The 23163-nt window shown below is 37.1% G+C and overlaps 1 protein-coding gene across 1 annotated transcript in view; it reads left to right on the top strand.

The window, feature by feature from the left end:
- Positions 1-23163, top strand: part of igsf21a (immunoglobin superfamily, member 21a) — a 333388-nt gene that overhangs the window by 203775 nt on the left and 106450 nt on the right. Inside the window, exons 3-4 of the mRNA XM_083535347.1 lie at positions 2227-2348; positions 14080-14198. Of these exons, the coding sequence (XP_083391473.1) occupies positions 2227-2348; positions 14080-14198 (241 nt within the window). The remainder of the gene's footprint in view (positions 1-2226; positions 2349-14079; positions 14199-23163) is intronic.

The raw sequence follows: 23163 nt of genomic DNA, 5'->3' as shown, positions 1-23163 counted from the left end.
ACCAACCACCTGCATGTCTTCCCTCACCATCTCCATAAACCTCCTCTTCAGGCTTTTTCTTTTCTTCTTGCCTGGTGCCTCTATCCTCAGCATTCTCCTACCGATTTACCACATGTCCCTCCTCCGCACAAGTCCAAACCATCTCAATCGTGCCTCCCTCACCTTGTCTCCAAAAACATCATAACTTTATGTCCTCTGATTATCTCTTCATCATGACACCTCTTCGTGGGTGGTGTTATGTATTAAAAGCAAGAAAAATGGGCAAGTGTAAGGATTTGCCTGAGTTTGACAAGGGCCAAATTGTGATAGCTAGACTATCTTCTGGGTCAGGGCATTTCCAAAACTGCAGCTCTTGTAGGGTGTCTGCAGGTGGTCAATATTAATCAAAAGTGGTCTAAGGAAGGAACCGTGGTGAACCAAAGACAGGGTCATGGGTGGCCAATGTTCATTGATGCACGAAGGGATGGAAGGCTGGATCGGGTGGTTAAAACTAGAACACCATAGAAAGTAATACATAAGGCAAATGAATCTGTAAACAGGAAGTGGTCAATGGTTAATGATCTAGGACCTAACATTCAGTGGGCCGGGACCTTTGCTGGTACATAGATACATTGTCAGGAGTGGATGGATGTGATGCTGTTAGTAATACAAATGAAAATCTAACTAGCAGGCCCATAAAAAATGCCAAGGCCATCCAGAAAAAAAGGAAGAAAGCAATCACAGCTATAAAGACATATTTACAGAAGCAGTGAATAGGATAAGAGGAGAGAAAAGAAAAATCTTTTCTAAATCTATTCTCATTCAACTAGTTCTTAGGCTTCAAATTGAGTGCTGACACTCCTATTAAAATTCTGTCAGTCTCGCCCATTTCCTATGTCTGTCTATTAATATGTCCACCAGAAACTCGCAGTCATTCAGATGCTAAACAGAGTTTCTTTTCTTTCGTTCCTTTTCCCGGCAGAAATAAGCAGATAAGAATAGCACTGCACGAGCTTGTCGGGGGAGTGTAAAAAGAGACTAAATGAACGAGTGCTGCCTTGAATTAGCCCTCACCTTATAGCGAGCTACGTCGAAAACGCTATACAAGTAGTCTTGTTGATCATCTTATTGTTGTTTTGGTTTTACTGATGTCAATTTCAAGAATTCAAGAATTTGATTTAAGGGAGCGATTCTTATGTAGCTCATGTTCTGACTCCAGTGAAACACTATTCAACACGTAAACATGTTTTATTCTTAAAAACAGCAGCATTTCACATCAAAATTTGATTCAACCAAGCAAATGTACTGTATCTACTACATGTGCAAAAGCAGTCATGGTACATGCTGATAGGTTGGAAAAAGTACAAGCATCGAATGATGGGTAGAGGGAAAGAGTCCCCCAAAACATTCACTACAAGATGGTTGTGATACATAACAACAGGACCCAATAGTCTTTATATACAAGTGGAAGGAACATCACTTCACCTACTACCAAATATACACAGAAGCTCCTGGTGCATACTTTTTTCTTGTTAATTAATTTTTAAGTTGATATCAATGTCTGGTCAAAATTTCAAGCGAATTGATTCATTGCAACTGTGTTTAATAATAAAAAATGTTAAATAACTTGGTAGAATAATGTGGGAAAATGGGTGGAATGAGAATCCTGTGTGAAGATGTATAAGTTGATTTTTCCATCCTTTTTAAACCCCCCCCCCCCCCCAATGTATATCGCATCGCTTCATGCATTCCTCTCGAAATTCAACTTTTTCCTATCAAGGAGGAAGTGAGAAATGAGGGGGCTGAAAAAATTAAGCCAGAGAAGAAGAAATGGATGATAAGGAGGTCAAATGGGAAGGACATTTAAGTAAGTAAGTAAGTAAGTAAGGAAGGAAGGAAGGAAGGAAGGAAGGAAGGAAGGAAGGAAGGAAGGAAAGGAAACAAACATAGGAATGAACAAAGGAAAACTCAGGAAAGAACAAAAAACAAGAAGAGAAAAAAGGAAAAAGAGTATGGAAGGAAGCAAGAAAGGAATGAAGGGAGAAAAGAGAGGCAAGGAAGGGCGAAGAAGGAAGGAAAGTAAGGAGGAAAGCAGTGAGGAAGAAAGGGCATGGAAAAAAATAATGGCAAAGATGACAGAAATGACAGAAACAAAGAAAGACAAACAGACAATACAATTACAATATAAAACACCCATGTTGATCCCAAAATGTAACTTCCTCGATTTGATGTTGTTTCTTTCTCCAGGTTACAGATGGAGGCACAATTAAACAGAAGATTTTCACATACGATGCCATGTTTAATACCAACTACTCCCACATGGAGGACTACCGCAGGCGAGAAGACCTGGTGTATCAGTCCACAGTTCGGTAAGCTGCTCTAAAAGTCAACACTCTTAATTGACTGCATTTCCCTGGAAATACATAGCGTGAGTTCACTTACGAGATGAACCATAATGACCCGAAACAAGTAAAAAAAAAAAGTGTACTCTCTATAGTATTGTTTCAGCATTTCCTGAAATATATCTGAATAGACATTTTGAGTTTATGATAGGAACTTGTTCTCTGAGTGCCGCCTAAACTTTACCTGAGGCGATACAACCCGAGAAATGCTGTTGTGGGTTTTTTTTTTTCTTCTTCAGCAGAAGTGGGAAACTTGGCAATAAAGATAAGAAATGGAGAGTTTCAGGCTGCGCAGCATTTGTAGTGTGTGTTTGTGGAGATGGGATCGAGTAGCCACGTGCAGGGTTACTACTCGGTCTATACAGGAAAACACAATTTGTTCTGCACATGTGCAAAAATTTCGATTTTGTTCTGTGCATGCGCATAATCGCTGCCACTTCCCGTCATCGGCAAAATTTTTCCGACAATCAAGCGATATGGATTCTTTTGCGTTTTATGTACAGCTTCAAGAATTTCTCTTAACAGGAGAACTTCCTGACAATTCCGCATATCGAGGAAGTGAATGAATGAATAAATGAATGAAAGAAAATATGCTGAAATAACAGTTATGTATATCAGTAGAAAATAAAATATTAAATGTAAAATACACACACACACACACACACACACACACACACACACACACACACACACACACACACACACTGTATTACTCAATACGCATCTATATTACCCAAATGGGGTCTGAAAAAATTTAATTTATTTATAACAATAATTTATTTAATGTTTTTTTAATTATTTTAATTAATTTAATTAATTACTCAATTTAATTAATATAATTTTTAAAAGTGTAATTGTCAATTATGAGAATCACGAATAAAAAAAAAAAATAGTCATGGATTGGGTAGTCAACATTATTATTAATATTTACAATTTTATAATATGTAGTTTTTTTTCTATACCCCTGGCATTGTTGTGTATGATTTTAAGTTTTTTATTTTCAAATAAAAAGTATAATAAATACCCGAAAACGGCGTAAATGTTTTCAACATACGTCAGACAGGAAGTAGACGCGTTTGTACAATTCGTGTTACCGGTACCGATCAAGTGCCCTATATAGAAGATATTCTTTTTTTTATTCAAATAGAAATTAGATTTAAATATAGAATATATTATTGCCCCCTAGTGGTGTGGAAGAGTCCTCTCCGTTCGTATAGGACAGATTGTCGTAAAATGAATGCCATACAATTTTAATGTGCGTAAGCCTTTATTAGCTTTTTTTAACAGAGAGATTGCATATAATGAAGATGCCATTAATTACAAGCCACACCCCAGCCATTTCCTGACTCATCTCACACTAGCTTACTTGCACACTTCTCCTGTCCCCATAACCCTTATTTTTCTGTATGAACAGGCATTGCTTTCACATTTAATACTGAGCCTTCTTTGAAAAGTGTGACACACACACACACACACACTTTCACACAGATGAATGAACACTCCTACCCAGCAGGAAGTAAATTGACAGCCACACCATAAGAAGCAGCAGGAGACCACCTGTACTGACCCCACTATCACACATAATGCTCAGCTTGGAGAAGTCAAGCGGAGATTTCTCAAGATGCTACACACACACACACACACACACACACACACACACACACACACACACACACACACACTCTTCAAAATATCACACAATGAAATCACAAGCACAGATATTTCTCATCTTGGCCCCTCAGCCACATGAGCCCAAAGTCTCTGACTAATTCACCTCTCTGCCCTGAATTTGAAGAATGACAGACTGAGTGTAAAAGAGAGAGAGAGATAAAGTGAGGACGTGAGGAAGTGGTATGTATATACAAGAATCAAAGGCTACAGCAAGAACAGGTTCTTCAAAAAAAAGAGAAAAAATAGCAGTTGAGTTTTGAGGACACGCGACCATGAGATTCGTATGAGCTTTTTGAACATCCCACTCCACAATTATTACCTATTTACTGTTATAGTAGCCTCCACTCTTTAGGGAAGATGTTTTACTACATTTTGGAGAGTGCTTATGGAGATTTGTGGAGATAAAGGAAGTAAATGCAATTCTTTACTGTACTTAACTGAAGTATTTCTATTTGGGGACTTTTTTCATTTTTTACTCAAATACATTTTGCAGAATCAGTCGTTCCTTTTTATTTGAGTGGATAAAAGCTAATCAGGATCGAACTCATGATCTGGCCTTGTTTTGTTCGACACTTGGTGGTATCTATTTAGCACGAACATACAGTTCAGCATCAGTTTAACAGCAGGAAGAACATTTTGAGTAGTAGATATGAATCTGTGCTTGACTCGTTATTATCATTCTATTAACAGATCGATGTGATAAGAGTAACACAAACTGGGTTGATTAAGCAAAGAGTCTTGTGACAAAATTGATAGAAGGAACATTAAAGCCATAATAAATCATAGTATTTTGGATACTTAAGTAGCCTGTGGTGTGTTCCAATTCATTCCAAAGTTGTTCAATACGGTTGAGGTCAGAGATATACAGCAGTGGTCCACAGCCTTTTTTTGTGCCACGGAATGGTTTAATGTCAAACACTATTTTCACGGACCGGCCTTTAAGGTGTGGCAGATAAATCCGGTCATTTTCCAATACAAATCATCGTTCAGAATCAGATAATAAATAAAAGGGAAATAATGTAAGTTATGTATTCTTTCTGTGAGGCCCGGTACCAAGTGACCCACGGACCGGTGCCGGTCTGCGGCCCGGGGTGTTGGGGACCACTGCTCTATAGCATGCCACCCAAGATCTTCCATTCCAACCCATGTAAAGCATATATTCATGATGCTGGTTTTGTGCACAGGGATGTATTTATACACACACCATCAAACCACAAGGTTTAGTTACAGTAATATAAGGTAATAGCCACAGTATGTATTCTCTTGAGTATCATGAAGATTAATCAGCTTTTAGACTTGGATAATCTTGGCATCTTCTTCCATCATCTCTTCTCCCATGCCCCTCGTTTTGTCTTGGGAGATTTTCGGAACCTTGCTGTCATGCATGGATCTTATTTATTTATTTCTTTTCTGAAATTCTCTTCATCAGACAGCTTTTTGATAAAAAAAAAAAACCCCAAAGTGTCAAACGAGACACTTTCATACGCCTTGGATATTCACAGTGGCGCTAAATGGTGAAGGAAAACTCAACGTTTCAAACAACTCAAACAACCTCGCTCCTGAGGGAGGCGGTGTCGTTGGAGCTGTTTCAAAAATTCATTCCATCTGCTTTGAATTTTTAATGATAGTCATGAAGTCGGAAGTACTTTCTTATTTTTTTTATTCAGACCCGATCAGGGTGACAGCTAAGCTCATTGCCACCGAGCTGCCAAAAGCAGAAAGGATAAAGTTCAGAGCTCTGGCTGTCATTAAAAAAAATTAATAAAGACTAAGAAAAAAAGTGAATCTTCTAAACCCAGCCCCCTTTGCCCTCTTTCTGCTCACGTCAGCACGGACACCTTGTCTTCCCACCTGCTCTTCAGAGACCGAGCTGCTCGCGGTGAAATATTCCGCTCACAACTCTTAAGAAAAGTCATTCCACCCACCCAGGCCCTCCAGGCTAGCTTGAGGAAAAGAGACAGCAGTTCAGTAGGACCTCCTCGGAGTCACGTACGACAGACATCTTTCACGGGAATCTCTTGAGTGCGAACGTTGAGATCGGGCGTGTGCGCTGTGTGTCTGTGAATTAATGTTTGATGCAATAAAGAAATACAAGATAAATCAACTTTTTTGTGTTAGATGTATGTGGTGGAATGAATTATAATAGGAATTTCGACTTTGATATCATGGAAATGTGATACTAATCCCCTTTCCAAACATGTTATTCAAAATAGATCATAATTGATCTGATTGTATTTATTTGGTCCGTATTTGTATTTTATTTTTACAGAATATACAGTGTTCTATGGAAGTCCTGTGTTTTTTTTCCTGTTTTATCATTTTCTCGTTATCTCGACATAACACACATTGTTTCCTTGTGATCTGTACTCGATAAATCGGTGTATTCGGCATAAGAGCGTGTTCTGGATCGCAGCATCATGGATGATAACCGTAACCAATGTGGCGAAATCACAAGAAAATGAAGTCGTGATCACGAGAAAACAACTCACTATGTAGAGACGAAATCAAGTGTTTACCTCTCACTTTCTATGTAGATGTAATTTGAAATAAAATGATGCTCTTTCATTAACCAAGAACAAGTTATGCCTTGTACAGACTGCGATTTCAGCAATCTTATAGGTTCATTGCAAATCACACTGTGCGAAAACCTTCTAACAAACTAGGGTTTGGCTACATAGGGTAGGGTAGGACTACATAGGGTGATCAGAATGCTTTATTAGTATAGAACATCAATAGCACACATTAGTAAAAAACAAATAGAGCAAGATGAATAGTGTCTTGGAATTTTAGTTTTTTGTGTGTACTGGAAAAAGAAGCGTGGTGGTGGAGGAGAATATAGACCTGGTCATTGCTAAAGAAAATTTAGCTTTGCTAGGTCAACTCGGGATCCCAGATTTCGTAAGCTTGTAGCTCCAAACCCACTGCGGGATGGTCATCTAACACCTTTAGGATGTTTCCACAGGTTATCTTCGCTCACAGCAGGCTCTCACGGTGCAATGTAGGACCACCTTTGACTTGCTATGACGAAGAAATCGGCACGATTGTGCTATTTCGGTCATTTATTTTGCTATCGACAGCCCAAAATTGTCCGATGTAACCAGGCATTAGTTGGCTTAAGTAGATTTTTCTGATGTCTGGTTTCGGGACAACTTTTGACTCATTACATTTACACAAATATCTGTACTTTCTACTTCTTACATTTTTAAACCAGACTTCTTATTTGAATTTGATCTATTTGGTGACATGATCAATATTTTTTCTTCGCATTGCACGTTTTTAGCCCATCAACATATTTCCTGTCATTGGATAGCTTTTTCAACCTACCACTTGTGTATCATTTCCTGGCTCACACGCACCATGGATGTAGACTAGTTTATCAAGGTAACAATGAGCAGAGCAGAGCAGAAGGCAACAAGAAGTCTGAGGCAAACGTACATGAGAGAGAGGGAATCAGTAATTTAAGCATGACTGAGAACAGAGACATTCCTGATCACCTGATCATCATCATCATCATCATCATCATCATCATCATCATCTTTTCTCTGCTTGTGTTCTATATGGTGGATGTTCAGCCTGAAAACATTCATTAGGTAGCAACATGTGAAATTCTTTTGTATTAATATAATAATCAGGGCTGTAAAAATGCGAGAATAATGCAATTACCAAATAAATAAATAAATATAGAAGTGGCAAAATTATAACCTTCAGCGCAACAGACGTTAATTCACGACGTCCTTTCTTTATAAACAAATAAATGTCCTCCACTGAAATTTTTTTTTAAATTAGTAAACATTTGTTTCATTGAAGTCTCAGATTAGCATCAAAATCCGCCATTACGCACACAAATGAACCTTTGGGGTCGACAAACGCCGCATTTTGTGGCATTATTTTCTCATAGTTAAGAAACAAACTTAAATTACTGTATTTTTTAATCATAAAGATAAGAGCAATACATCATTCAAATCTGTAAAGGGTCTACTTTTATTTGTATAAAAGTATAAAAGAATATTCGCCTCACACACATAGTAATAACACTTTTAAATAAACCAATTCACATTGAAAACAAATATTTTCTGATTCTGTAATCCGTATGAAAGTTAAAAGAGGTACAGGTTTCCCGGTATCACCTCATTAACCATCCGTGTGGAAACAGCAAAGGTTCCTTTTTGTGTCATGATGATTTACATAATTTAAAACACCATAATTACTTAAAAAACATTTACAAGAATATTTTGTCATCATGTTCTATGTTGAGTCTGGTTTCACTAATAATAATCTTACATTTAATTAGAGTATTAAAAAGATTAAACGTATTAATTACAGGTACATTTGGAACAGATTAAAATGTGCGATTAACTGTGAGTTAACTCATGACAATTATTAGCTTAATCACGATTTAATAATTTAATTGATTGACAGCTCTGATGCTAATGACATGAGGTCCAGTTACCGCTAAAACAGGTAGTAGTAATGGCTACTTTTGATTTAAGTACATGTCAGAACCCAAACCTTTTTACTGTAACTTGAGTTTGAAAGTATAATCAGTACTTCAACTTTTACCCAATTATTTTGAAACATGATTATCTGTACTTCCACTTGAGTGAAGGATGTGTGTACTTTTGCCATCTCTGGCTGAGCTTTTAGTCGTTTAGTCCTGCGTTTACGAGGGCTGAGCAAAACACCCTCTAAATGTCCTTATTAAATATACAAGAAGACAGGAATATTTCGTGACCGCAGAATATTTGGCTCAGCATTTGATTTTTGCCTGACTTTCAGCTTTGAAGGTTGTTAAAAATAACTAAAGGGCATTTTAGGCAATTCATACAGCATATATATATATATATATATATATATATATATATATATATATATATATATATATATATATATATATATATATATATATATATATGTGTGTGTGTTTGTGTGTATATATATATATATATATATATATATATATATATATATACAGTGAGGAAAATAAGTATTTGAACACCCTGCTATTTTGCAATTTCTCCCACTTAGAAATCATGGAGGGGTCTGAAATTGTCATCATAGGTGCATGTCCACTGTGAGAGACATAATCAAAAATTAAAATCCAGAAATCACAATATATGATTTTTAAACTATTTATTTGTATGTACAGCTGCAAATAAGTATTTGAACACCTGTCTATCAGCTAGAATTCCGACCCTCAATGACCTGTTAGTCTGCCATTAAAATGTCCACCTCCACTACATTTATTATCCAAAATTAGATGCACCTGTTTGAGGTCGTTAGCTGCATAAAGACACGTGTCCACCCCATACAATCAGTAAGAATCCAACTACTAACATGGCCAAGACCAAAGAGCTGTCCAAAGACACTAGAGACAAAATTGTACACCTCAACAAGGCTGGAAAGGGCTACGTGGAAATTGCCAAGCAGCTTGGTGAAAAAAGGTCCACTGTTGGAGCAATCATTAGAAAATGGAAGAAGCTAATCATGACTGTCAATCTCCCTCGGACTGGGGCTCCATGCAAGATCTCACCTCGTGGGGTCTCAATGATCCTAAGGAAGGTGAGAAATCAGCCCAGAACTACACGGGAGGAGCTGGTCAATGACCTGAAAAGAGCTGGGACCACTGTTTCCAAGGTTACTGTTGGTAATACACTAAGACGTCATGGTTTGAAATCATGCATGGCACGGAAGGTTCCCCTGCTTAAACCAGCACATGTCCAGGCACGTCTTAAGTTTGCCAATGACCATTTGGATGATCCAGAGAAGTCATGGAAGAAAGTCACGTGGTCAGATGAGACCAAAATAGAACTTTTGGGACATAATTCCACTAAACGTGTTTGGAGGAAGAAGAATGATGAGTACCATCCAAAGAACACCATCCCTACTGTGAAGCATGGGGGTGGTAGCATCATGTTTTGGGGGTGTTTTCCTGCACATGGGACAGGGCGACTGCACTGTATTAAGGAAAGGATGACCAGGGCCATGTATTGCGAGATTTTGGGGAGCAACCTCCTTCCCTCAGTTAGAGCATTGAAGATGGGTCGAGGCTGGGTCTTCCAACATGACAATTACCTGAAGCACACAGCCAGGATAACCAAGGAGTGGCTCTGTAAGAAGCATATCAAGGTTCTGGCATGGCCTATCCAGTCTCCAGACCTAAACCCAATAGAGAATCTTTGGAGGGAGCTCAAACTCCGTGTTTCTCAGCGACAGGCCAGAAACCTGACTGATCTAGAAAAGATCTGTGTGGAGGAGTGGGCCAAAATCCCTCCTGTAGTGTGTGCAAACCTGGTGAAAAACTACAGGAAACGTTTGACCTCTGTAATTGCAAACAAAAGCTACTGTACCAAATATTAACATTGACTTTCTCAGGTGTTCAAATACTTATTTGCAGCTGTATCATACAAATAAATAGTTAAAAAATCATATATTGTGATTTCTGGATTTTTTTTTTTTTTGATCATGTCTCTCACAGTGGACATGCACCTACGATGACAATTTCAGACCCCTCCATGATTTCTAAGTGGGAGAACTTGCAAAATAGCAGGGTGTTAAAATACTTATTTTCCTCACTGTATATATATATATATATATATATATATATATATATATATATATATATATATATATATATATATATATATATATATATATATATATGTCAGGCTGCAGACGCGGAAGCCGATATAGTCCGATCATTGTCCTTTTATTTCAACAACCGTACAACACAAAAACACTCATAAGCCGTTGAAAACAACAAACAAAGACATCCGCTCGATACGCGTTGTCCGCTATGAGTTCGAATGTCCCAAGCATAATCTATAAAGCCTTCGGCAATGAGTAATCCAAGTCGGAAGTGGAATTCGGATATACAGCCGGCGGTCGAGCAGCCACGCGATTGTCCAGCTTGACAATATAACGACCGACAGCCTGTGACTCAAGAACGTGAGTTTAAGTAGTCTGTTCTTTAATGAGCCACAGCTGTCGGTAATCTTGGAAAGCAGCGTGACTGCTATCGAGGGGGGCGTGGCAGGGTGGATCTCTGACAGCTACAGAGGGGGGCGTGGCAGGGTGAATCCCTGACAGCTACAGAGGGGGGCGTGGCAGGGTGAATCCCTGACAGCTACAGAGGGGGGCGTGGCAGGGTGAATCCCTGACAATATATATATATATATGTGTGTGTGTGTGTGTGAAAATATATTGAAATATCACCTTTAAAACAAGTCTTCAGTTGGGTTGAGTGTACACTGTGCAATTATATATATATATATATATATATATATATATATATATATATATATATATATATATATATATATATATATATATATATATATATATAAAATATGTATATATAATATATATAATTTAAATGATTTAAGATGGCTGATTCAGGTCTCTGCCTCAGTGTGACTTTGTCATCTCTGATTAAAATATCTATTTAGAAGCAGTAGGTGGGATTTCAAGAGAGCTGGAACGACTTTCTCTTTTTAGCCTTTTTAACTGACTTGACGCTTCTGTCACTCTCAGGTTTAAAACATTCGTAATGGTGTGGACAAGACTGGGGGGGGGGGGATCGAAGCAGTGAGTAGGAGAAGAGAAGCTAAAAAGGAATAAAGTGAGAGAAAAAGAAAGGAAAAAAAAAGCGAGGTGGACAGCATTCACATCACACAGAGCAGAAAGAGGTAATCAGAGAAGCAGAGAAGTACTGTAGCAGAGCGAAGTGAGGGCAATGCCAACGCTCATGCCTGTGCCAAGCCCCTCATCAAATCATCATAATCACGGCGTGTCAAGCGGCCCTGGAAAAGAAAAGGGGGGGAAAAAAAACTATCATTAGCCGAGGCTGAAATTGTAGACATCTGCAATGCGAAACCCCTCTGAGTGGATCTATTTCTATTGCTCACTTTGTTGCCGCTGTCGTGGCAGCATATACACCGCAATTAAGTCTGACAGCGCTGTTCGGCATCAAGCGAAAGTGAGTTAGCGTGAGTTAGTGTGAGGGAAAGCAGCAGGAGGGAGTTTTTTTTTTATACATAAAAGCAGGTCCCAGACAGAAAGACAGTGAGCGAGAGAAAGAAAGAAAGAAAGAAAGAAAGAAAGAAAGAAAGAAAGAAAGAAAGAAAGAAAGAAAGGATGCACACCGCCGTTAATGAGCTTCATCAGACAAGCTGTTTTTCCGCTTGTTTAAAAAGGTTAAATGCAGCCGGACTTTGACGGGCGGACGTACGCCTGCGAGGGGCGTCAGGAATGTGGCGAGGAAAAGACGGAAGGCGGTGGGAGTGGTGGAGGGAGGCAGAAAAGCGGGAGTGGAAACGGAACGAAAATAGAACACAGACCCAAAGGTGCAAAATAGTGGATGATAAACATTGCAGGAGAGAAAGAAGGAGAGACAGAAAGACAAATGTGCAAAAAGAATGATCTCTGAGCACTTGGTTCCTAACCGGTTTCAGGACTAGTTAATGACAAAATGAGAGCCATTTCACTGATATAGCAATAAAGCAATTTAAGCTAATAATAGGCCCTGTTTATCTGCCAGGAAACAGTTGAGACCTGAAATTCAGGTGGTTGAATAAACCATAGGAAGACAGAGATGTAATAAAGACAGTCGGAAACCAGAGTGGGTATCAAGACATTGTACTTTGGATTGCACATGAGAATGTTTTGGTTATTGTACTCTTCAACATTCTTACATGTGTAGCCCCCACTGAACATTTCTTTGTTTGATTACATTTAACCTCAATATTTAAAGGCTCTGGCATGGTGGTCTAGTGGTTAGGATGCGGCGCTCTCACCGCTGCGGCCCGGGTTCGATCCCCAGTCAGGGAACCAACCCCAGCTATTAGGGTTGCACAAGCCTTAGTGCCGCCCCCAAGCCCGGATAAATGGGGAGGGTTGCGTTAGGAAGGGCATCCAGCGTAAAAACATGTTCCAAATCAAACATGCGGATGGTCCGCTGTGGCGACCCCTAATGGGAGAAGCCGAAAGAAAGAAAGAAATTTAAAGGCTCTGGCATGGAGGAGTTGCTGTTGATGATCATGATGATCTCAGATTTTGAGTTGCTCAGTAGCTCCTGGTTTCACAACGTCAACTGACTGAATAAGACTGTAGAAAGGACATTACTCATAATCTCACACTCCGGACATCATGTTAGTTCTCTGTTGTTTTTTGTTTTTTTTGTATGTGTATTTAGAATTACACTTGATGCCACCTAAATGAGGTTGGGTTCCACTTTTAAGTCTGGTTGTCTTGAGGTTTCTCCCTCATACCATCTATGAGAGTTTTTCCTTGTCAGTCGCCCCCTGGCTCCTAATCAGGGATAAATAAACATCGTTTTTACGTTCTGTAAAGCTGCTTTGAGACAATGTCCATTGTGAAAAGAGCGATAGAAATAAAGTTGTACTTGAACTTATATTATGAGGTGGTATCAATCAGTTTTAAGACTAATGGTACTCACTGTATTCTGACCACGTGCGGCACCACGACGTCTGCGATTTCAAGTTAGAACGAAGAGCAAACGTGAAATTCTGCATGGAACTGCGCAAATCAATTTGACATGACATACGTTTGATGTACAGCGATGCAACGAGTCGTTCGAGGTGTTTCGAGTCGCACTCGCGCTTCGACAGCGGAAGAACGTCACTGGAAGATGGCGAGAGATCAGGAAGACCTTCAACGAGCTCAACCCCCAGAAATGTCGAAACTATTAGGTAACTTGTGCATGATGATCGTCGGAGAACAATCCGTATGATCTCAATTCCGCAGTTGATATTGCCAAATTGCCATTCCTCGGGCCCTTGAGCAAGGCTCCTGACCCTTTGTACTCCAGGGGTGCTGTAACATGGCTGACCCTGCACTCTGACCCCTGCATTCTGACCCCAGCTGCCTACATTGTTGAGACGTGTATATATATATATATATATATATATATATATATATATATATATATATATATATATATATATATATAATAAAGATGTTATGCTATTTATGTTTTCATAACCTCGTCTTTCTTGTGGATTTCCTTCAGGCTTCCAGAAGTCCGGATTTCAGACAACGGGCCTTATGAATGCCACGTGGGCATCTACGATCGGGCCACCCGGGAAAAAGTGGTCCTGGCATCAGGGAATGTCTTTCTCACAGTCATGTGTGAGTATACAGCTAATTTCTCTCTCTCTCTCTCTCTCTCTCTCTCTCTCTCTCTCTCTCTCTCTTTCTCTCTCTCTCTCTCTCTCTCTCTCTCTCTCTCTCTCTCTCCCTTTTCTTTTTTTAGACCTATCGATTTTCCTTCCTGCTGATCGACACCAGCAGTTTTGCTTTTTTTCCTCCTTCCATCTCCCTCTATTAGCCTTTTCCGGTGGTTTTGTGGCCTATTCGGATATCCGGCATCAGCACTATATTACTTTCCATTTAGAAAAGAAGAAATAATGTCATTAGGAAATGATGCCTGTTACGCAGATCGTAAGATCATTGTAGGTTTTCGTACAGGATGCTAGCAAGGACTGTTAGCGATTTGGTTCGGACGAAAGCTCGTTCAGCTATACTCCTTCCTGAGTCAGGTGAAAACGTTTCATTATTCTTCCAGTAACAAGTAATATAAGGCAGCGGAAGAGGAAGAGGGAGGCATAATGACATTTGCCCAGTAAGGTTGGCATTAGTGGAGCTGCCTGGTTGCAATAACAGCCTTTGAGCATGTCGAGGTGTGTGTGTGTGTGTGTGTGTGTGTGTGTGTGTGTGTGTGTGTGCGCGCGTGTGGCAGAAGACTAGTTTTCATACACCTCTTACAAATTAACTTTAAACAAATTAAGAAGTACAGCTGCAGTGCCGAGTTTTATTCATTATATTATTATTAATTATTATTATTATTATTATTATTTATTTATTTATTTATTTATTTTTAATAGTAATACCTTTTCTTGCAAATCACATTTAGTTCCAATTTATTTATTCATTTATTTATTTATTCATTTATATTATAATTATTATGATTATTATTATTTATAATTATATTTATAAAATTGTAAGTGATTCGTACACAACTGTGATGTTTTTAATCCTGCAATAGTGAGTTAATATCAATGATTTTCTTTCTTTATATCACAAATAATACTACATGCTTTTAGTTTTTTAATTGTGACTAACTTTTCTTTTTTTATTTAGTTATTTTTAGAACATTGGAAACCCAATCCTTTAGTAACGAGTTCATTCTTTAATGTGACCTATTTTTCACACCTCGAAAATTTTTATTCTTTTTTGCAACTGCGTCTTCATACTGCAATTAATACCATATGCTTTTTTATTTTTTGATTGCTTATTTATTTATCAATTTCCCATCAAATAGACTTGTTTCCTCACAATTCAGAAAGGTATTTCACAATTGCTTTTATTAAAATTTCACCCTAATATTACGTCTTCTTTTGCAATATCGCCATGGCGACGACTTTTATGTTTGGTTTGTTCAGGAATTGCGAAGTATTTTTACAGCTCGAATTTTTTTTTTTTTTGCGATTGCATCTCGGTATTTCAATTAATATCACCTAAAAAATTGCGATTATTTATTTGATCTTTTTCACATTACACGACGTTTCAATACATGTTCAGTAACATCAATTTTAACAGTTTTTAACCATTTAATGTTACTTTTAAGTTGAAGTCCCTGCAAATAAGCTGAATTACTAAAGAGTTTTGCTTTTGTCTTAAAGAAATAATGCCCATGGGTTTTCATTTCATCTCCCGATGCTCTCAAAATGAATTTTTTTCCTTTCACATTCTTTGGATTTGAAAAGAAAAGGTGTAATATTTGCATTACTAAGCTCCCCATAACCATCTGCAGGACGCTGAGCCTCTCAGTTCTATATCTCAGTGTTTATTCTTTCCTTTGCCCTGCACTATTCATGAAAACCATGTTAAATCAAGTCACATGACTCGATAAATTTGATTTAAAAAATTTATTAAAAGTCTAAAAGTAGCATTTTTTTATTGAACTCCGTAAAGCGTCTGGTTCGTCGTTGATTTTCTTTTTTTTTTTTCATTTTTACCTCAGAATAAACCTCATTTGCACAGGGATTATTGCAATCCCCCACTGGAAAGTGAAGTGTGCTTTAAGATTGACAAACCCAGATCGCTTCCTCGTGAGGAAAACAACCAGACTGCTGATGCACATTTTTTTTTTCCCTATTTAACAATGTAGTAGCACTTTAGATGAAAAAAATAAACATTCAACATATTTCCATTTAAAGTGCAGTTATCTATGAGTACAGTATAAACTGATACACTATACACAAATACACTATATATACAAAGGTTTGTGTAGACCTGTATATAAGAATTGTATGTGCATTTTTAGATAGATAGATATGTCCCTTAAAAGTACCCTTAGTTTGAGCTGTTACCCTAGAAGTGGAAATTATTTTAAACGCAAACATAAACCATACTGTGGTATAAAAAGCTCTTGGACGTGTGTTAAGTATATCGTCTTCATTTGCATTAAAAAGCGATTATGAAGCGCTGTTTCCAAACAAATGAACTCGTTTGAGACGAACCATATGTGAGGTAAATGAATGATTCCTGCATCTTGAGACTAAAGTGGTAATTAGGTTTGTATTTATCAGTGTGCACATGCTGCTATGGAGCATTAATGTATTGTTTTTCAACTTATTTTCAAATTTTTATGATTTTTTTTTAAGGAAAGTCTGGGTAAATTTACTGAGGGCACGACTGTTTATAGAATATTTATGACAGTATAAGGACATGACCGAGAAAACACAAAACAGTTAAAAATAAATATATATATAATACCATTAACTTCTTCAGCAATTTATGGTACTGTTTAATCGGACCACACGGGCCGACCTTTGCCACACACACGTATCAATGAGCCTCAGCCACTTCTAACACATCAACTTTGAGCACAAAGTGTTACATATACAGAAGTGAGACAAGGGGAAACAGATTTAAAGACCTTTCGAGAATATAACATTCCTAATAAATGAGAAGAAAAATATAATTTCCACATCAAACCACAAATAAAACATACAAATGAATCGACTGAACTGTAATGAATGGACATTTTGTGCCACCCAGATGAGGATGGGTTCCTTTTAGTGTCTGGTTTCTCTCAATGATTCTTCCTCATGCCATCTCAGGGAGTTTTTACTTGCCACAGTCACCACTGGTTTGCTTATGAGAGTTGAACTTACAATTATACATTCTTTTATTACCACCAATAGACAATCATTAAAATCGCTATACAAATAAAAAGGAATTGAAGTGAATAATATCTCAAATATTGAGCTCATCTGCATTTATTTCTACATTCTTAATTATTTTAGTAATAATTATAGTCAATGAAAGCACTACTGACCATAGACTACACAAGAGGTTTACAACTAATGTCAGAGGTGTAAAAGTGTCTTTAACAGTGCAGGTATTCTCAATAAAACGCTGATTCCCAAAGTATTAGTACCCTTGTACCATGTAAATATAACCAGACATGCAGTAATTAGATGAATATATCGAGTCCTGATACATGAGAAGAAATAAAACCATTTGAGAATATAACAGGACTGAGTTCTGATAAATGAAAAGGGAAAAAAGTCCACACCCAGCCTTTTAACCACAAATTATACAAGATGATTCCTTACATAAATGAATAAAATCGGAAAAAGTGGGCGCATTTTTCATCTGTGCTAATAGACTTCACTTTATCACTGAATACTGCATTCACACATTCTAACGTCTAATCTTTCAGAAACCACAGGAAGGTGTATGTGTGTGTGTGTGTGTGTGTGTGTGTGTGTGTGTGTGTGTGTGTGTGTGTGTGTGTGTGCGTGTGTTTCAGCCATTAAGCCATGGAGAGTTTGCAGTCGCTCTCCACTGACCCTTAAATTCCCTTTCCCAAAACGGACGATGACGAATGTCCTCTTGCATTGCAGCTAATTGGTGTCTAAAGCTGAAACAGAATTATTCATAACCTATTAGCGTGCCAGGTTCGCCCAAGTAGTACAAAGAACGGGGCGTGGGGGAGGGGGGTGTGAACGAGCACAAAAGAAGGAAAATTAGTCAAAAAAAAAATTTTTTTTTAATTAGAACCAAGCTGTGTAGCAAATGTTTCAATTTTTGAAAGGGGCTTCATAAATAAGAATTATCATTTTAATGAGTCGCTGCCAATTATTCAATTATTCGCTCTTCAAAGAGTTCATCTTTCAAATTCATTCCACTCTGTGCTATTGTCCTTCACCCGTGTTACAAACTTTTTCCGTTTTGCCTTTGAATTAATTTATAACTCCAACTAACAGCCGGTTAAAAGCTGGAGTTCAAGCTGTAATAGAAATCACAGGTTTATATTAATGCACCCAATTTAAATACAATTAAAGTTTCTATGGTAACAGCTCAATCCTAGGGACCAAATTATCTAAGACTTTTTTTTCTATAATTTCTTTCAAAACAAAGACATTTTCTAAAGATATTTTTAGAAGGAGTCTCCAGTGTCAGTGTCACCCGAAGGTTTTCCTCCTCGTGAAAGTCTTGAGTTTGTTTTGTACAGTATCTCTGACAAGCTGTTTTTTTTATTTTCCTTTAAAAACTTTGCAGGGACTTTCTATAACATTAAATGTACCTATGAATGGATTATTTTTCCCGTTCTGTTTCTTGCTCAAATACATTTATATGCGAGTAATTTATTGTTGAATACCTTGTGTCTTTGATTATGGATTAAGCATGTATACTGTCAATAATATTTTATATAATTATTACAATTATACTGATATTTTACTGCAAAACCTACTCCAATACCAATGAAATGTCCACAGTTCCAATATGACTTGAATTAAAGTGTTTGGGTATATGATTTGAACAGTACTTGAGTAATTGTCTGATAGTTGCACTAATCAACAACAAGAAACATTTTAGTGAAAAGACAAAAAAAAATGTATTTTCAAAAAAACAAATCAAATTGTAAACCTGAACACTGCATTCACCAAAAATTCCACACAACAGCCTCTTCGACATGGCAGAATGAAACAAAGATAAAAAAAGTCAGTCAAAATAAAAGACAAAATAGTAAAGTAATCTTTTAAAAAGCTATCTTTAATTACCCAATATAATGACTGTCATGTCACATGAGTGTTAATATTTAATGGACAAATAAAATGTCATTATTTGAGATAAAGTACAACCAAATATCCAGAGCTGACTTTGCTTTGATGCACCTCTCAGTCTCAGGAGATAAGAGATGTCTCAGGTGATATTTTTATTGGACTTCAACAAAAGCTAATTCTCAAAGTTTTATTTTCAAGTTTATTCAAGCTCTTCAAGCAGTGTTTAAAAGGCACTTACAGGCAGCCGAAGCAGGTAGGTGAGTGCCGAGCAAAATGCAATTGGTAATGATCATTATCAATGAAAATAGAGTGGAGTAAAAAGCACTATTGATATCTATTGAATCATAAATGTAGTTTGATTAGAGAGTCAATGTTGCTTATATTTTTGATATTCAGTAAAACTAGAAAGTAGCCAAAAATGAATTAAGTAGAGTAACGAAGTACATTTATTCAAATACTTTACACCACTGATCAACAGTGATTTTCATTAACAAATAATTACACCCAGTATTAGATAGACCTGGGATTGGTTTTGTTTCCTACAGAACGCTTTATAGGCAAACATTTTTCATATCCAGTTAAAAAAAAAACAACTGGTACTTATTAATACTTGATACTTTTGATTTGTTGTTAGACAGAAATAAAGAGGTATAGAGTATACCTTACATATATATATATACGTATGTGTGTAGTAGTAGTTGGCCAGCTAATTGAGATTTGCATAACCTGATACTGTCTTTCTATTGGTGGATTTTATAGCAGTAGTCAAACTAAAACATTTCACTGACATAACTTTGTCAAAAGCTCTATATGGATGTGACAACATGACCAGGATTGTAATTGAACAATGGAAACAAACTGCAGCTTCTGAACTTCAGCAAGTATCTAAAATCCTTCTAAAACCATTTATATTCCGACTGCATACAAGTTAATGTTTTTAAACTGAATTTAGTGATAATGATAGTGGATCATGGATCCATGAACTAATAATGTATAAACATCTACACACACATACATACAGACATGAATTAAACATGAAAATGGAGACAAGACCAGATCTAATAAGGGGTGTCGGACTTTCCACAAAGGACAACAAACGCATGTTTTTAAAAGTTTTGACACCCCATGCACTTGATATTTGGCAAAGCAAAATTTAGAGACCCGTAAGGAAACATATCAGGACTGAGTTTTAAATTCCTGTTAAACCTAAACACGTGTTGCAGCCATTTTTGTGTTACATCATCAGCCTAATAGATGCACCTTTCAACAGGTTAATCACCCAAAATGAATATCTAAATGTCAAATTCTTAACCTGGCAGGTTAAGTCTGGCAGAGATTTAGCAGAATTCATGCCATAAGAGACCTGAAACCACCAGCCTCAAGGCATCCATGATCCACTATCACTAAATTTGTTTTAAGGGCATTACCTTGAATGCAGTTTGCATTCAAATGGGTGAAGGTTTCAGACACTTACTGAAGTTCAGGAGCTGTAGTTTTGGTTTGCATTGTATAATTAGAATCCTGGTCATGTTGTCACATCCATATAGAGATTCTGACAAAGTTATGTCAGTAAAATAATTTTTTTAGTTGAGCTACTGCTATGAAATCCACCAATAGAAGGACAGTATCAAGTTATGCAAATCTCAATCAGCTGGCCAACTACTACACATGAATGGACAGAAAAACATCCTTACTACCGCAAGCATATTTTGGCAAATAGATCTTTTCTATTCCATATCGTCATTGTTTAACCAGTTAGCTATAAATGGCTCTAAATATCTCTTCACCTTGTAAAATGTTTTTTCTCTGTTGCAAAACATGTTGATATTAGACCAGGGGCTTATTTTAGATTATTACCTAAAAACAAGCCTGAGTGGGAATTGGAGAAACCAGATTGGGGAGAAATTGGGTTTACATCAGGATTTTAAATTGATTGATGATGTAAGGCAGGGCATTAGACCTTTTCGGATTAGTGAAACATTGAAAATAATTATTTTACATGCTTTCTTAGTGCATCCAGATAGCAATAAAATAATAACAGGAAGAATAGATTTCTTGCAGGTTGTATGTTCTATAAACCTAAATGACCATGCTTTATTTAAAACATGGCGTCCAAGTGAGTGAAGAGAATGAATGGAGAATTTTAGGTTGGGGTGAACCAGGAACAAATTTGAAATAAAATCAACAGAATACGATTAGCATGCATGTTTAATTTTGGGGGGTTGCAAATGCAGTTTTGTTGAAGGGGCAAATAAACAAATTCAAAAACGTTAATCATTATCTAAACAAATAATAATCTAAAACAAAATAAATCAAAATAAGCATGCATATTATGTAAGTGCTGAAAGAAAATATTATTAAATGTACAACAATAAAGTCACAATGTATCACCTGTAACATGGAACCTGGAAATGGCCTTATAACCCCAATTTAATTGAAAGCCATCCTGCTAGGGATTCATAATCTAAAACACATTATGGGACAGAACCAGAACAAGGATTGGAATAGCAGAACAGAAAAACAGGTTTTGTAATGTTATGGGGGTTAACAATGTACAACGGTTTACACTGAACATACAAGAAATACAAGGGTTTAAATATACAAACAAATCAAATGGCAAACTTAAAACAATTGGAAGTAATTAAGACATATTCTAGCTTAGAAACAGTGATGCTACATGTGTGGAGCGGGAACATGAATCTAGAAAATAAAATGATAAGTGCTTAAATACTGACTGAATAAAACAGAAAGCAAATGCATTCATATTGTACAACAATAAAGTCACAGAGTATAAACTGTAAAATAGGAAACGGCCTTATAACCCCAATTTAACTGAATGAAAACCAGGTAAAGAACCGAATCAAGAATTGGAGAGGCGGAACACAGAAAAAAAAAAGGCTTGGTAATGTTGGGGTTCAAACTGAACAATGCTTTACACCGAACAAAGAAATCAAGCATATTACAACATGACAAAATCTATCATGATTTATATCTGAGCACGAAACATGTACCTGGAAGGAAATAAAATACTGTGCTGAGTTCCATGAAAAAGTTGTCTGTAATATTGTCAGAGTAAGACACAGAAAACATGAATACATTAATAATGTACAACAAAGCGAAATAGGAAATGGCCTTATAACCCCTAACTAAATGTCATCCAGGTAGAGTTTTTTCTGTTGCCTTTATTCACAGGTCCCTCATAAGAGAATCTTCATATAATCTGGAGTAGACATTATTGAACAGTCTGTTAAGAATTCATAGGCAAGATTTCACTGAAATCATTTCATATAATAGTCTGCTTTAAAACCTAAAAAATGAACCAAACTGTAATATTAAATGTGTTATGTGAAGATGGTTTAGAGAGATGCTAATGCAGCTCTATGAAGTATAGGCAGCTCTATAAATCAATAGCTGATGAATCCAAAACGTAAATCAAAGTCAAGGTCAAAAACATCCAGTGGTGTCAAGCGATTGGCAAAAACTAGGCAAAAAAATAGAGAACGGGAGTCCAAACCAGATCAAAACCAGGATATCAAACAGAGAAAAGCGAGGCTTGGTATTGACTGAGAGCATGAACAAACAGAGTGCATACTTCACGAACGGGTTCAAGAATGAATGTCCGTTTAATTGCTAAAAAAGTGTGTGTGTGTGTGTGTGTGTGTGTGTGTGTGTGTGTGTGTGTGTGTGTGTGTAGTTGGAAACAGATGTTTCTCATTAGAAGCTGGGAGACAGAGTGCAGGAGTGTGTGTGATTTGGGTGCTGTAGTTGGGATGTTGCTGTTATAATAACCTCCACTCCACTGAAAACATGTTCCACTAGATTTTGGAGTGTGCATGTGGAGATTTGTGCTCATTCAGGGACAAGTTTATACACTACCATGTTCATTTATTAATTTATCTCCAGTGTGACAGAACAATATATCCAATGGATTGTTGTGTCTGTTGTGTCTGTGTTGTGTCTGTGTTGTGTCTGTGTTGTGTCTGTGTTGTTGCAAATGCTTGGATTTAAAATGTTCT

The sequence above is a fragment of the Silurus aristotelis genome (assembly GCF_946808225.1).
Source record: "Silurus aristotelis genome assembly, chromosome: 29".
Taxonomy (NCBI): domain Eukaryota; kingdom Metazoa; phylum Chordata; class Actinopteri; order Siluriformes; family Siluridae; genus Silurus; species Silurus aristotelis.
Note: the sequence above shows the minus strand (reverse complement) of the source record. Positions and strands in the feature narration are given on the sequence as shown.